The sequence below is a fragment of the Harpia harpyja genome, chromosome 16 (assembly GCF_026419915.1).
Source record: "Harpia harpyja isolate bHarHar1 chromosome 16, bHarHar1 primary haplotype, whole genome shotgun sequence".
NCBI classification, from domain to species: Eukaryota; Metazoa; Chordata; class Aves; order Accipitriformes; family Accipitridae; genus Harpia; species Harpia harpyja.
The window spans coordinates 27,107,896-27,125,206 of record NC_068955.1 but is presented as its reverse complement, the minus strand read 5'-3'; the positions used below and the strand labels follow the sequence as shown (position 1 = coordinate 27,125,206).

General features: G+C 38.8%; 1 protein-coding gene across 1 annotated transcript in view; it reads left to right on the top strand.

Annotated features, from left to right (window-relative positions):
• Positions 1-16,974, top strand: part of BBOX1 (gamma-butyrobetaine hydroxylase 1) — a 36,816-nt gene extending 19,842 nt beyond the window's left edge. Inside the window, exons 4-8 of the mRNA XM_052811592.1 lie at positions 1,600-1,798; positions 9,738-9,843; positions 12,216-12,412; positions 13,117-13,283; positions 14,946-16,974. Of these exons, the coding sequence (XP_052667552.1) occupies positions 1,600-1,798; positions 9,738-9,843; positions 12,216-12,412; positions 13,117-13,283; positions 14,946-15,106 (830 nt within the window). The 3' untranslated portion in view covers positions 15,107-16,974. The remainder of the gene's footprint in view (positions 1-1,599; positions 1,799-9,737; positions 9,844-12,215; positions 12,413-13,116; positions 13,284-14,945) is intronic.
• Positions 16,975-17,311: the final 337 nt, after the last annotated feature.

Below are 17,311 nucleotides of genomic sequence, written 5' to 3'. Positions count from 1 at the left end.
ACTCATGTTGGAAGATGAGATTTGGATTGTGTAGCCTGTCATAAAATGAAAAATCTGCCTAGATTTCATGATCATATTTAATTATTACTTTATTTTGTCACTGTATGTTTATGCTTGTGTATTCTGTAGGTCTTTACAAATGGATATAAGGCCATGTTGTCTGACACCAGACTACATTCTTCCTCAGAAAAGAATACAGTTAAGAGAAAATATTTGGGGTGTTTTCTAGTTACGACCCAGCATTTTAGTTTTATTTCCCCTCTCTGCATTAGGTGATTCATCTATTTGGGAACTCTCCAGCTGAACCGGAATGTGACTGCTTTAGGATAGGTTATGAAATTTTAAAAAAGCAGTATTAAATCAAAGCCAATAACCATTACAGAACTGTGATACTATAAAACAGTAATAAGAATTGGTCATGCATTAAAAATCCACATCTATAGACACAAGTGTAGATATACTGTTAGAGAAAGGTACAGATTTAGCAGTATTTGGGCATCTGTAAATACATAAAAGCATAAGGCTAAGCAGCATTTAATTTTAAAGCTGCATAGATTTTCACTGCTTTTATAGCTTTGGGTGATGTGCTGTGCAGCTGCTGCTGGTTTGAGGGGACAAAAAGAAAGAAGGGAGTAGCAAAAGGTCTGAAGGAAGACCGGGCTCAAAATCCCTTTCCATTCTGCCTGCAAGTCTATACCTGCCTCTAAGAAATGGCTGCAGGTTTCCACTTTTGGTATCACAAGGTCTATTCAGCAAGCAAAGGTCTGACTATGGCATAGCAGTTCTAACATTCTCCTATTGTCATATGTTCTTAGAATCAATTTAGTTTGAGTGATGAGCAAGAAGTTACGTCATGCCCAATCTTTCCATCATTTTCTTTACCTTCTGGCAGTGCTTGGATTTGTTAACATCTTGGGCTCTCCTTTGCATCTTCCTGAAATAAGATAAATGCTCACACCAAAAAAAAAAAAAAAAAAAAATCCTGCAGAGGAAAAGAGAAGGAATGACACCATCCTGCAGAATTTAACATAACTGGGTATGATTTCATGAATACAAATCTACAAAAGAAAATTGATTGGTCACTGATGCAGTTGATATAATTACCCTGCTTCTAAGCTGTTATGCTGATGCGTGTCTTCTCCTGTTCCTTCATCAGGAATATAATCTTTTCATTATTGTATATCCATACAGCAAACTCTCCAAGAGAGATCTCGGGGTGCTCCATGGTATTTTACCCTAGACAAGAAACTTTCAAAGCAGTCTTAGTTTCAAGTTTTCACTCTTGTGGGTCACCAGCACAGAGGGAGAAATGAATGTGCACATTTCTGATGTGCTGTTAACAAAAAAATATCCCTTTCAAATGGTCTTTCATTCAACTTCTGAGTTAAAATTTCTGTACTGCAACATTTTGCTGAATTTCATCATAAAGATTGCTTGTTACCCATGCAAACTCAGGGACCCAGTTTCAGGTGGTTGACTGCAGGATTGAGGGTGTATTCCCAAAGGCATAGAAATCCTATTAACTTCATACTTCAACTATGTCCTGAGCTTTGATGCTAAAACAGCTCAGCACTTGTTTCTTTATTTCTTCCCTTTCAGAACGCCAGTACTGGGGCTCAGACCTGCAACTTCCCAAAATACCTTTTGAAGAAATCATGTACGATGATGAAAGTGCGTACAAGTGGCTGTGCACCCTAAAGAAAGTAGGAATTGTGCTGCTAACGGGAGCTGCTACTAGGCAGGGAGAGTTGGTTAAACTTGGCCACAGGATTGGGTTCCTGCGTCTCACTTTTTATGGGTGAGTTTGGTTTTTAATATCCTTGCTTTGCCAGCTATGTCATCACCTCTGATGTATTTCACTTCAGCTTGCTGGACATCTTTTGTGCATTAACTTGTTAAAACAAGGGGAAATTTCTTCTTCTCTGCATGTTAGAAAATGTGGTGTCAATATTCTGTAGGAGAGGATTGTTTTGCTATCACAGGCAGGGTATGTAAAGAGCATCAGCTATAACATCTGCTGAGAGAAAGAAAAATGCCTGAAAACAGATGATGTCAAATAAAAGGTAACCACAAGATAGCTGTACTTATCTATACCACAGAACAAAATCAGAAATCCCTAATCCAGTCCCCTTGTGAATAGAGGAAGTTATCTGTACTGAAACTCTTTCTTAGCCTGATTTCGAGCCATGGAAATGGGTAAGACTTAGATGACATTATTATGTCTCACATCACCGAGAAGATGGGCACAGTACCCATTTCTCTGCTTTCAACTGAGTCTGCTCTGAAAAGCTGCAACCAGTCCCAGAAAGCATTTTTTTTTTTAAGACTGCTTTTTTGCAAAAGTAAGAGCTTAGCTGGCAGCGTTGCAGGATCAACATCATCCTGTTGATGCCAAGAGGTGGTAAACTGAACCTCTACCTCCTCAAGCCCCTACTAGGCGAGTAAATGAATGATGACGGTAGCTCATGTCTTTCTGAGCTGAGTCGGTGACCTCCATCTAGCTAAGGAAAGGAGTAGCATTATTAGCTAACATATTGCCCTGTCCCTCACCCCCAGCTGTTGGTATAATTTTTTACAATGCATATAAAAACCCCTATTATTTGGATGTGTGCTTATTCTTTAAAAAAAAAAAAAAAAAAGGCAAAAATAGATAGTAACATTTAAACATAATTGTGATTTCTTGGTGCCTGAATAGCCACCAAAACCAGAATGTTCAGAGTTTCCCATCTGAAAAGGTCCCTTCTCCCCCATAATAGAATAAAAGATAATAAAAATTATGGCAAAAGTTCTCCTTCACTTAGATTTACCTCTAGTTCAGAACATAAGCAACCAAACCATGTGGGTAATAACCAGTGTCTCCTCCTTTATCTAAAAAAAAAAAAAAAAAAGCTAAAATAAATAGAATTGGGAAAAAAAATTCAACCTTGGCCAGAAAGATCACATTCCCTCAAGACTGCAGGTCAGAAAGAAAGATTTTCTGCCCCTCAACACTCCTATGTGAAGGAATATGCAATGCAGGTGAGGTTGGTGAAAGCAGCACTGTGAGACCAGGAAAAATATGTTAACTCAGAATGTTAATTGTGAGGCGAAGGGGAGGAAGGTGAACAAAAGGTCCCTTCTTCAATCTGTGATGCTTATTAAGACTTACTGTTACATCTTCATTTTGCAAGTATTGTTCCATCATCAGCTATAGAAAAAGATGTCACTGATGCTGCTGGCTTTTAGATTTAGTGAACAATTTCTAAGAGGCAGAGAAATAGCTGTTGTGATATACTAGCAACTTCTAGCAGCATACAAGTTGCTTCTGACCCAATCTCCATCCTTCATTTTTGTTTCATTTATGTTGGAAGTCAATCTGTTTGTGCAGAATTTTCCCCCACACTTCAAATTGGGAAAGCTGGCTCAAGGAATCTTCTAGAAATTGGCAGAAACTGAACTGAACTCATAGCATGTAGAACAGCCTGTGAGAATGGCATTTTAAAATCTTTTTTTTTTAATTGTCTTCCAAAAAGAGGGGATATAGAGAATAACTACTTTAAAATAGCATTAATATTATGAAGCTTTTTTGTCAGTTCCAGCTGCCATGATAAATATGTGTAAAGCTTTAAAGGGAGTAACGTATAAATGTACTAGGGTAGTTAAGATAATGTACTTTCATTAAGGTGTGGTTTCTTCTCTCTGTTTACTGTGCCAGAAGGAAAAGTGGTTTTCAAAGTTCACTGGGATTCAGTCAGGGTAATCCTACTGAAATAAAGGGGAGCAGAACCCCCTGCTTGACTTGGAAACCTCATCCAGTTCTAAGAAACATTTTCTACTGCTAAAACCGTTCTTAATCTCAAGCACTTCTATGGTCTCAATTTAAAACTTGCATCATTATGAAAATACTACTGCTTTCCATTTCTGTTTTGATGCGATCCTAATAACAGATAACGAGGAGATTCTTAGGGGTATCCAATCCTGATCATATCTGAGGGTGTTTCACAGCTTTACTTGGTATCTGAGGGATAAAACATTCATTCTGTTTGTATCCAGACAGCTGCACAAGCGTTTTGAGTTAGGAACGAATATAACAAGCCTCAGATAACAACAAAAAATGTTGGTTCTTTGTTAAAAAATACCACTAAAAGAAAATATATAATATCTCCAAAATACCTCAGGGGAGAGGAAAAACAAAACCCCACCAAAAACCTAAACAATAACAACAAAAAAACCAACCCATACAACCCCTTCAACATATACCATGGATTAGTGCTTGGGTTACAACAGAACCTTTAGTTGCTTTTCTGAGTTTCAGGGATGAGGAACAGGATCTAGAAGTTTGCAGATCCTAAAACTGGAAATGATCTTTAAATCTTCTAGACTAATGTTCTTGACATGGCAGCGCACTGTTTCACCTCTTGTCCATCTGCTGAGCCCTGTAACATGCTTTTCACTAAGGCATTCAGAAGTTTTTGATATTTAACTCAGCAGCACTGTAAGATAAAAATCTACCATTCTGCCTGGTACTCTGTCAGCTCTTAATCATCCTTGCTGTTTAAAATAACTGCCAGCTGTCTGTTTGAAACTGTCTGCAACGTCCAGCTTGTGATAACTCTGCTATGTTTGAGAGACTGAAAAGTCCCTTACTGTGTAAATGTGCATTAACTGTTAGGATATACTTTCCTTGTCCAAGTTCAGCTAACAAGAGATTCAGACCGCCCTAGGGAGACTTGCCAGTTTATCAGTTGTCATCAGAATGTTGGGGTTTTTTCCAATTGAAAAAAGTTAGTCTTGCCCCTCACTGACTCTTCCCTAATACAATTATAAACAGTAATGATTATTAAATGCTTCACCTTGTTTAAAGTCAGCTTGAATTATTGTTTACTCTCTTTAAGGATGGTTTCAAAAAAAGTAATTTGTCTGGATGAGTTCTGAGTCTTTGAGATATATCTATATCTATCTGTATATCGATAGATAGATCTAGATATATATTTAAAAGTGGTTTAATACATCCTACAAAGAACCTCCTGCCCATTAATGTTCCACACAAGATCAAGATTGAAATGTGACCTTGGTCCACACCATTTGAGCAAATAACGGTTAGAGCTCCTTTCACTGTTTAAATCAGATTTACTATTGGTGTTGATTAAACCTTATTTTTATGTTTCCTTAAGTATTAGCGTTCACAATAAAGGAATGATAAAAGGCTGTAAATCTCCTAGCTTTTCTAAAACCTATTTGTTAATTCATGTATTTATTAGGCTGCAGAAAGAGGGTTTCAATGTTATGGAAATTTTCCAATTGACTACAAATTCTGCATTTAAAAGAAAACATACTTGGTTAGAATATTCGGTTTAGTTGTATTTTGGTTTTTTTTTTCTTTTTTGCTTTTTAAGCAGAGCTGCTGTATTTGAAAGTCTTGAAGTCTGGTTGACATCTTCCCAATTGAGCCACCATGGTTAGATTTAAGTCATTTGACAGTTGCTAATTACGTTTCTGTGTATGATTGGGTCAATCTGCAATATTAAATTAAAATCTGAAGAGTGTAAGCTCAAAGGGAGCCTGACATCCAAAGACCAGTTTTGCAGACGAGTCTGGGTTTCGAGTAACAAAAACGAGCTCTGCCACAGGGTGAAGTCAACAAGCTACGTACAGACCAATGTCCAGCTCTTAAAAAAACAGTGTATGCTCCAGTGCTAAAGGAAAGGCACAGTTATAAAAGGGGTACGATGTGTATGATACAATGCGCATATTAGCAGAGCCAAGACATTTGGGGGAAGAACCAAAACTGTTGAAAACACTTTTATTTTTTTTCAGAATATGTTGCCAGCTTGCAAGGAGAGAAAGTAACTGTACACACAAAGGCAGCTTGCTCTGGAGTTCAGAGCCAGACTCAATGAGCTGATTTGGGGCATATTGCTTATGTCTTGGCTTTCATTTCTCCAGTTCAGAGATCAGATACTGTTTAGCTGTCTCCAGCATGCACTGTAAGGATGCCTTTGTTAAGGCCATACAGTAAAAGCAAACGTAACACTCTCAGTAATACAAATGTAAGCTGCCAGAACTGTACAGCACAATTATCCTGCCGAAGAGGTGTAGAAGGTGAGTTTGTTACCCAGACAGATGAACCTTGACACAAAGTTTACTTGAGTCGTTAGAAGGATAGTGCCTGCCCCTGCCATTGAGTTTTTCTGGCATTGGATGAAGTCTATGGGAAACATTTTACAAAAGCAACTATCATCTGTTTCTTTGTGCGTGTGGTTTGCAGGCAAAAGTGACACACTGCTTCTGAGCATTGACTTCTCAATGCATTGTCAGGAGTTGTCGGTTTATCTTTTATCTCTGTTTAAGAGGAGTTTCTTTAATTGCAAAGGCTGTATATAGAAAGTTGGGTTGCAAAATATTATACCTTTTCGAAAGAGTTGGTCTCCATTTTGCTGCACAGCTATCATCCAAGTCTCCTTCCTCCCTGGGCACATGCACACATGTTACAGCCCGACATCTTCAGCAACGTTTAGCTGCTCTCATCACCATACTGGTGATGATAATGCTTTGAATTTGAACTGCCTTGAATTTTTTTTTTTTTTTTAATGACTCCTTAGGCCATGTTTGTTCCTTAAGAACTCTGCTGGGAGGGGGGGAGTGGGAAGAGAGAGCAAGGAAATCCTAAAATACTACAAAATACAAGCAGGATCACACATAAACTTTGTATTGTTACCTGTAGTGGTTTAAGAAATTATCCATAAAGTATTTTAAAAAATTAAGTCACAAAACTAGTTTCAAATGTTTTCATACAGCTGTGTGTGAAGTGGTAGCATGCTAAACATATCAGAAAATAGGGAACTGTATTCAAACAGCTTAATAACCCAGTGTTTGCTAAATGTGTAATTCATCACACGAAGTCCTGAAAAAGACTTTAATGGGTTTGGCTTATTTTTGGATATTTGGGGGGGGGGGTGTTATAAGGAACAAGTTTCTTCTTTTTTTTTTTTTTTTTTTACCACGTATAGCTGGAACCCAGCCTAAAAGTATTCTAGAGAAGAAAAGACTTCTTTCCTTGGAGTATCTTTTCTCCTAATTTTACCTGTTTTGTTTTCAGCTATAGTTATTGTAGTGCCTGGTCTTGTTGCTCTTGCATATTTCTTGTAGTAGCAGAAACTCCATTGAGTTTTCAGTCTTAACAACAGACTTAGAACAGTATTTTACAGTCCATCTCTTCACCTTTAAAACAGAAGTTCATTTCTTACTGGCATCCAATTCTGAAGTGGCTTTTACAGCTGTAATAAAATAATAACTTTGGGTAATTCCCTTGCTAGTTCACTAGCAGCCAAATACAAGGCCTACCAAATATTATAAATAAAAGGATAAATTTGGAATTGGCAAGCTTGCCAAATAAAACATTACCTCAACAGGGCCATGAATTTTAAACTGAAATGTAACAGCAATGAATATAACCCTGACACATGGAAAAACAAAAGCCATCTAGACATCTTGTCTAGATGTCTGGTACATGCTACTTAAAATGTCATTGCTGTCAAAAGTGGACTGTATCAGTCATATAACAACATCAAGGAGTTCACCCCTTTTAAATTAACCTTTTTCTTTACGTTACAGAGGCACGACTCCATTAGCAAGCTCTCCAGTCGTACCACGGTTCATTTCTCCAGCTTCTCGTGCCCTAGACCTTGTATTCCTCCCCCATTCTGAAGCCTTCGCCAGGGCTTGGGGGGGCAGGAGGGGCGTCCCTGGGGGTCCCAGTGCTCCCACCTGCACCTCCCGGTGGGCTTCAGCTGCAGGAGAAGGATACGGGTCCCAAATCTCTTATGAATGAGACTTGGATGTTTAATAAAGGGCAAGACCAGGTGATTCAAGTGTGGCTTCAGTTCCTAGTGCAGGGGTTTGCCAGGCTAAGGATCTAAGAGGCAGGCTAGTTGTCTGCTCAAGGAGACTGAGCCCACATTGCCACTTAATGCAAAAAATTGCTACGCCTGCCTGGTGCCAAATTTCCTCCTCTGTCAAACAGCCTGAGCAACTGATATTGAAATCTGTCCCTAATTACAAAACCATAAACCATTGAACTCTGCTTTGTTCTCCCTAAGGGCCAAGAGTCCTCTGCCATTACCCACATTTTCTTCCGTTACTTCTGTGCCTTCTCCCCACGACGGAGTTGATACTTCAGCCCGGTTAAGACTTTGACAAAGTAAGGTTGATTTTTTTCACGTTCAGCGCTGAGCTCCCTGTTAACATCTCTGACTTCAAGTCAGTAACTGGAGCGTTGACCGAAGCTCCTTGCGTGGAAGGAAAGCTCCCGGGGACCAGCTCCCCTTGCAAAGCGTACCGGCACGAAAGCACTGACTGCTTCTGCAAAACTTTACAATGATTTTACACAGTACTACCATTCCAGCAATTGTATATATTGCATATAAATGAGACAATTAAAATACGTTAAATTGTTTTAGAACCATCAAACGACACCGGAGCCTTTTAAATGAAAGATACAGTGAACCTAGCTACCTTCAACACTAATGACAAGGATGATATAACAGGCTATTTTTTGGCTGTAAAATTGGGAACTACGGAAGTGTGGTTGAAATTATCATACTTGAGTACTGAAGTCATGTACTGATGAATATGTGCTGTACCAAATAATAAAAATTATTTCTCCCAGGCAGTTAAACACATTTGCAAATATTCAAGGGGGTTTTCCCCCTAGCAATTTCAGAAATTTAGTTTTAGCATTTTGCATAGCTTCTATACTAAATACCACTCCTAGAACAGAAGTGTTTGTATGCTCTCTGTAATCATTTTGGTCTGCATGTTCTTTAGCCTATTTTCTTTTCAAACTATTATTAAGAAGTAATGCTAGACACACACCATCTGAAACATAATATACGTGGTCTTCAATCATGTGAACTCTGTACAAATAAAACATGTGGTTCTTAGTCTTAAATTCTCCTGCATGGTGTGTCACTCGAAACAGATTTTGATTGTGCTGCAATGTGATATATTCATGTCTTTGTCATATAACTAAGACTTTTTTTTCCTGCAGTCATCAGTAAATTTTCTTACTGAATTTTGTCAAATTTCAAGGCAGAAACTATGTAACAAAATAAACGGGGGTAGTTCTCAGAAAGAGCATCAGAGAAAGCGAAGAAGTTACAAAGTCTTTCATCAAGACATTTTCCTTTAGCGGCAAGTCTTCAAGTTACAGGAGAGATGCCCCTGCAAAGGATACTCTGTATTTTCTAAGGTCATAAAGCTTTAAAAATAATTTTGGGGGAAAGTAACGTAGCTTTTAACAATGTCATATTTCATTGATAATGTGCTCCACCTAGCAGGGGAAAATGGAAGTTTGATAAAAAGAAATGGGCCAACTTCCACTCTCTTTTTTTCTGAAGCCTCAGTAATAAGATGATGATATATCCTAGCAGATACCTCTTGGTTAGCGTCTTCAACGGATCTTTGCATTCAGCAAAGTACTGCCACTGGGAAGCCATCATTCTTCTAGGTACCGCACTGGGGCCAGATGTCCCTTGGCACACTTCAGTTTCTAGCCTGAATCCAGGACTGCTGAAGTAAGCTGCCTTTGCTGGGGGGGGGACACTGCTAAATCATTATTTCCTTATAATTCTACAATATTTTCATGTTCAAAGATGGACTGACTCTTTCGTACTGTGATTTCAGAGTTTCAGTGTATACTGTCTGGCATGCTGGCTGGCTGTTTTAACATGTTTTCTCTTTTCCCTTTCATTATAAAGACCAACTTGGCAAGTGCAAGACAAAGCAGATGCTAACAATGTGGCTTATACAACTGGGAAACTATGTTTTCACACCGATTACCCTGTTCTGCAGCATCCACCTGGGGTAAGGTGAATCTACTGACTTTTTCACAACAGAAAAGGGGAAAGGGAAATGTTCCTATAGCGTGAAATACGGTTAGCATTCAGTGACTCCGAATTTTGTCTTAAAAGAGCAACGTAAAAATAACGATACATTAATCTGCATGTAACAGTCTATATACACATGGGTATGCAATATATGCATTCTGATGTGTGTTCTGTATAACAAGCCCATTATGTGTCCTGTAATTTTTAAATGGAATTCACACATATGAGAAAACATTAAGAGTCCTGTATGGGCTTTTGGTACTGCTTTCATTACGTTCAAAAAGTTAGGTGTCTAAATGCTATAGTCAAGTTGACATTTTAGGACTCATCTGTTCACCTCAGGAGGGGAACGTATTAGAAGAAGTATGATTAAGATGTTAGATTCTGTTTTCTGTGAATGGATTGAAGTTAGACACTTATTTGCCCTTTCATAATAGACAAAAAAAAGGGGCATTCTGAAAAGCTGGACAGGCACCACAGAAAATATGTTTTCACGTAGTCCTTGTCATATCAAAGTCTAATCCACAGAGTTCACCAGAGAACTGGAAAGTAGTAGAAACAGGTACAAAGGAACAATGATAACCCTGGAAAAGCTGGCATCTATAAAATTGCCCCTTCTAATGTTGTGGAGTACTTTGTATCAGTTATTTCTATAATTAGACAAAAAGCCAATGTGATTTATCCACAGGTAAGTACCAAATACTTCACACTAACATCACCTTTTATAATCATTCAGATACTCTTCGTTAATGTGGAATAAGAATGGAATAGGGCTTCATTAATAGCGAGCAGATGTGAATTAGCTCACTGTCTTGTCTGTGCCAGAGCTCACACTCTGCTATGAAACATTAGAAAAGGAGCAGAACCTTTTTCATTCAAACGTGCTTGTAAGAAATAAAAGTATTAAAGCACATTGAATTATTTTTGAACATTGTCCTCAATGTGCAGTTTTCTTTATTTATCTAGTTATTACACAATATTTGAATTCTTAAGATGTATTTATTACAAATATTTGAAGAAATGTTTCTAAATGGATGATGATTAGTTTCAGAACTGTCCCATAAAAATAGCTTTAGGATTTCCTGGGTTTTCATCTGGCAACTATTTTTCCAGGAGATATCCTGATTAAAAAAAAAAAAAAAAAACCAAACTACTGATGATTAGATCTAGCAGATACATTAGCTCTCCAGAACGTAAAGCTAAATTCTCATTTGAACTAAATTCTCCCTTTGAACTTTTCCAGAGGCATTTACCATGAAGTACATTACTGCAGCCCTCCTTAGCAGTGCCAAGCTGTGCTTGCCCTGCGCAAGGCTGGCTGTGACCACAAAAGAAAAAAGCTCGTGGCCTTGTGCTCCCTTCGGTGGGAGCCCTGAGTCCTCCCCACAGCTTGTTGGCCAAAAGGAGCATGGCAGGAGCGGGGGAAGCTGCTTCATCAAATGAATAAACTACCTTACGTCCTTTCTAAACATGTCCCCCTTCTGCACTCTTGGTTATTTCAGTTTCCCCCTTCATCACCATCACCAAGGACCGCGGGTCCAGCTGGTGAGGACATTCTGGGACAAACCCTGTTCTCTGCTCCTTTTTCTCCTCCTGGGTTTTTTTGTCTTTTTTTTTTTTTCTCCTAGTGGTCTCAGAAATAATTCACCATCACGAACGCTGTTACCACTGGTGTGACAGATGTATTTTGTGTTGTTTGGCTGAGATGAACGCTTACGCTGTGTGATGCTGGACTCCCTAATGCCACGGGGAGTTTTACCGCCTGTGTCAGTAGCTCAGATTTACACTGGGGCAACCGAGAGCCCAGTTTAGGCTTTCTGCTCCGTCTTATCCCTTGGCACTTTCACTGTGAGGTGAAATGAAACTGTCTTAATCCTACTTTATCATAGAGACACTGAGCCTGTTGCCTTCAGTGACAGCCACCTTTTCCCCCCTCTGTGAGCAGATAATTTACGGCAGGTTTTGTTTCTGCAAGAGAAAGTTAATCGTCCTTGTTGAGATAAGACTGCAATGCATTTAAAATTGTATGGCTGCTACAAAAAGGGACTCAAAGGAGAGAGGCGAGACTAGAGCTTTGCAGTTGACTCGCAGGTTGCAAGCATTAGAAGATATCCGAAATGGGATGGATTTATGAATGCGCTACTTTACTTTAATTTTCTGCCTTTGTGATAGCGGTAGCAGAGGGCTGTGAAGCTGCAGTGATGGGAACTCAGTCTTTCACTGAAAAAAAACCCAAACAACCCAAAACCAACCAAAAAACCAGAACCACAGATATGAGGGAACCGATACTAATGAACTGTTAAATATGCAGGCTAATTCTTTTTGTAATGAGATGTTAATTCATTCCAGGTTCAGTTTCTCCATTGTATAAAGCAAACGGATTCAGGAGGTGAAAGTGAAGTTGTAGATGGATTTCACGTATCCAACAAGCTGAAGAAACAAAACCCTCAAGCGTATCAGATCCTGTCCTCTACTGCTGTAGACTATACAGATGTTGGGGTGGACTACTGTGATTTTGCTGTGCAATGTAAACAAAGGATTATAGAGTGAGTAGTTTCAACAACATCGAAAAATAAAACCCCTGTTTTATGGCGGATTTCATGTTGGTAGGAGAAGGTCTGCTCCTGCCACCTTGTGGGGAAACACTGGTTTAACTTGGTCTGTAGTTATTTGCGGGTTTGGCGGGTTTGGTGTTTGGGTTGGGTTTGGTTTTTTGGCTTGGGGTTTGGTTGTTTTTTTGCCAGTGTATGACTTGTTCTGTGCTTTGTACCGCCACAGCATAGTTTTCCTTGTTTTGCCACACTAGCAAGAAGTGGTGGTAATTAGAGCAACTCCTAGGTAGAGACGCAGGTTAACGGCAGCTGGGTCTGTTACTAAACTCCAGCCGATGTACATCTGTATCGTGCCAAAGAGAGGTCATAATTTGAAGCATTTAGATTAAGAACTATATACTATAAAAAGATCAAATGCAAATTTTAATAATCTCTTCTGCATTTAAAAAATTTATCATTCTACAATTAAAGAGTATAGGACATAGATTTTTGAGCAAATTAAGTGTCTACAGTTTCTCCTGATTATTCCCTTTTCCTAGTTAGGCTTAATTATCAAAATACAACCCAATAACAATCTGAACTTCAGTACAGAAACATACTGAAATTCCAGCAGCAGAGCTCAGTTGTTGTTTAACCATCTTAAAATGTTTCAGTAACAACATAATACATTCTTTTTCCTTTCCTTCTCTGTTCCATAGCGTGGATTCCAGAGGCCAAGCAGTTCGCATCAATTATAATAATGCAACAAGAGACACAGTGTTTGACATACCAGCTGAAAAAGTGAGGCCGTTTTATGCAGCTCTAAAGGAATTTGATGATTTATTAAACAGCACAGAATACAAGTTTACTTACAAGCTGAAACCAGGTCAGTAAGTTGCTTCTCCTCGCAATGATTTTTTACATGTTTTTCCTAACAGTCAAAACACTTGAGCGTTGTTAGCATTGGTTCTGAGAGGAAATTTCAGTCCTTCTGTCACCTATTTTATTTCATACTGCATCATTACATTCGTCTCATAGATTTCTTTTGCCGTTTCTATACTACAAAGGGGAAAAAAAAAAAAAAAAAGGTGGGGCGAATAGAGTCTATCTATTGATTAGTCCAATGTATCTTTATACTACATCAAAACCCCATACCATATAGGAAGTTGTAACTTGTCATATCAATAGCACCACAGATGGGAAATATCGTGTGTGAGACTGCTGTGCCATCCCAATTCACTGTCTGGTCATTAAATGATGCACAATCACATACTTTCTCCTCTGCTTCATTTGATGCAGAGTACGGATGTTAAGCCAAATGATCCATCTCTCTTTATGACACTTTAATTGGTTAGTGGGACACCTTCCCAATGGCTGCAGGAGTTGCAAAACATCTAGAAGATGATACAGATGCTTAATGTGCATAATGCTGCAGGAAGCTGAACAGCTCCGTGGGGAATTCGGTTATTGTCTTTGCTTAGACACCGAATGCCAGCGTAATGCTGGATGAATTACCGAGGGTCACTGCTGCTCTGCTGCTTTTTCTGGGTGGCCTGTGCGAGACATCTGGAAGCAGACTTGCAGAAGTGCTCTAAACTTCAGCTAGAGTTGTACAGGGCTGTGTTTTGAGCATAAAACGTGCTGCAAAACTGCCCTTTACTCTTTAAAAGTCAGTCTGTGCATATATTTAACTAGTTTGGCCTTAATCTCTGTTCTTTCCAGCTCCCATCTCCCCAGCTATAAAATAAAGATATGAATAGTCCCTCATGTCTCAAGAGATTTTACAAAAGTAAATTCATTAGTGTATCTGACTGCCTCAGGTACTATGATGATAGTCTTTAAAATGTCTATGAGGAAATGAATCTCTCTCTGTTGGGAACATGCAATAAAATAATTTATAAGATCACATAATAAATGGTAAAACAAAGTACCTCACATTACATTAGTACCATCCATCCCATCAATTAACGCACCAAAATGGTGGTAGAGGGGAGGGGGAGAAGGAAAGAAAGATTATAAGGTTATTTAATTAGAGATTTATCATAACAGTGGCACACAAGGGAGAAAAATTAAAATGGCATGCTATCTTTAATTATGTGATTTCCTAACTTTCAATGGCTTGACTTTGTTCTCACAAAATTCTTTTAACGGGGATAGTAATGCAGGATGAGTACAGTACAAATAGTACCAGACTGATCAATTAAAACTCATCCTAGTGGCTTTCACCCTTTTTATCCTTTCGGTGGATTTGCTGTAGTCGCCTTTCCCCTCAAGGCCCGCTTTTCTCAGCGTGGACTCCCCTACCACTCCGCTTTTTAACTCCTGGTTGTACGAGAAAAGAAGCAGAGGCCAAAAGGGACCTGCCCTCTCTGGTTGAGAATGACCAGCTAAATTAAAATTATTGTGTCGTTGCTGTGTATCTATCGCCAGCTGAGCTACTTGCAATTCTTGCTCCCTAACTGTTGATATAAATCTACCTCCATGTTATCTGTTTGAAGGAATCAGCTATAACACACCAAATATTGAACTTTGTGCAATCTCTTTATAGGAGACATAGTGACGTTTGATAACTGGCGCGTGCTTCATGGTCGCCAGAGCTACCAGTCGGGATCAGAAGTGACTCGTCACCTGGAAGGTGCCTATGCAGACTGGGATGTGGTCATGTCAAGGCTCCGGCTCCTCAGGAAGAGGGTCCTGAATAAGGACTGAGCTTTCTTCTAACTAGAACGAGCAAAATCTAGATTGTCTAACCTCAAAACCCCCCCCCAAAAAAACCCCCACGTTTTCTTGTCAGAAACTAACATCACAAATATATTTTTGCGTTCCATAAGCTAAGAAGCCTGTTGTTTATAACACTTTAAGATTTATTTGTGCCCTGGTCCTTGAATCTATAAAATGCATTGCTACCTCTGTCAGTTTATTTGCTTTTTAAAATCAGTGTGCAAAATGGCTTGAAAGATTATCGCTTTACTGGGCTGACTGGGTATCACAATGCCTTCCTTTGCCTCCACAAATGTACTTGCCCTCCCTAGAAAGCTTGGAAGGCAGCATCAAAACAGAGCTTAAAGTATTACTTACTAAAGGTTTGTTATGAATAGCGCCTTCCTCTATTTTCAGAGAGGCATTCTTAGTTGCATAAATCATAACTAAAATTCATTATCAAAATAAACAACCGCTGCTGTGGAGTTATTTTTATACACACACCTTTCTAGGTAGACCTCCACTTTAATACGAAATGTCATTCAATAGATGCTGTATTCTGTATATCCCGCCGTACATGTGATGACTATCACAGCCACAAATAATTTTCCTACATTTCTAAGTCCATAAGCTCAGAAATGACAGAGCTACCAGAGAACGCATCGTATTAGTTTTCCTCTGCATTCGGAATAGAAATAAATCTCAGTGTAGAGGTCGCAGATAGGGTCAGAAATCCCATCCGATGCTGTGCACAGGCATAATTAAGATCTGCAGGGCAGACAGACTTTTGAGTAAAGTCAGGAGGAGGAACGCTGATGCTGCTTGGCAGCTAGAAACCACAAAGCACAAGAGGTGGTTATTGACTCCGCACCTGACAGAGAGGCGGCGACTGAACTCGGATCTGGTTTTGTTACACCAAATACAAGAGCACACCTCTGATTGATAGGCTTGGTCTGCAGGATGTTTTCCTCTAGGTTGCATTCTGAATAGAGATTGCGCTATGTAAAAATTACTGCAGCCAAAGTAGTGGGGTTTCTCCCTAAATTCAGATGCCAAATTGAAAGAGTTTTAAAATACTTGGTTTTATACCCAACAATATGTCCACTGAGTTTATTTTTCACTGTCCTTATAGCAGCAGAGTTAACAGGACGCCCTCTCACCTGACAAAAAAAACTACACCTCCACCCTCAGGTCTGCTCTGTTCAACTGTTTGTTTCTTTTCAAACTATTCCTTGAAAGTCAAATAAATCCTAGTCTCTTCCTAGTAGGCTAAAACAATACAACTGTAACTACAGAATTAAATAACTGTAGAATTAAGTTTGTTGACACAAAAAACCTTAACATCAGTGACACCCTAACATCAGCTTGCAAACACTTCCATAGCTTCTACTCATCATTGACAGTCAACAGATATCTCAGCTGAATAATCAAATAAAAATAAATCAGGCTTTGGTCGTGACCTAGCATAGTGCAGTTCAAATCCATCCCTCTTTAGTAAATAGTGAAATGTTTTTATCAAAGCTAAGACATAGCATAACAAAACTGGCTTTTAGTGGTCATTTGATTTCCCAGCACCTCCTTTAATAATTAATTTTGGAAACATGAGGAAAGTATTTTTTGCCTTTGCTATAAAAGGGAGAAAGGATGAAGAAACATTAATACCTATATTCTGTAAGACACCAGCAGTGCTGTGCTTTAACTGTGATATTTTCCATAGAACAATTGAGTGAAGATTGCAATTTATAACTTTAAAACAAGACATCTTGGGATTTATACCAATGGTTAATAGGGAAGAGGTATTTTCTGCTTTTATTCTGTACTTTTCTAAAAACTGTTTTATTCAAATATCTGTTTATTAAGAGTTATTATGAAACCGATTACTATTTGGGACTCGTATCTAATCTCGCATATAAAACATCTTGCACACAGATACGAAGTCATTATTGTCATTTACAAATATTTGTAAATATGATTAGACCTGGATCCATTCAGGTTTGTCCTGTATGCTTAACATATAGTTAAAATACAACTAAACCCATAGCTTTGAACAGCTGTGGGGAAAACAAAAACCAAATCAAACCAAACCAAAAATTTAATCAAGGTTCTCAATGGATCTAATTTTGCACTGCAGGGACTTACTGGCAGTGAAGTATGCCCTATTAAAAACTCACACAAGAGATCCCTGAAGTTCGTAACTTTATGCCTGAGATATGT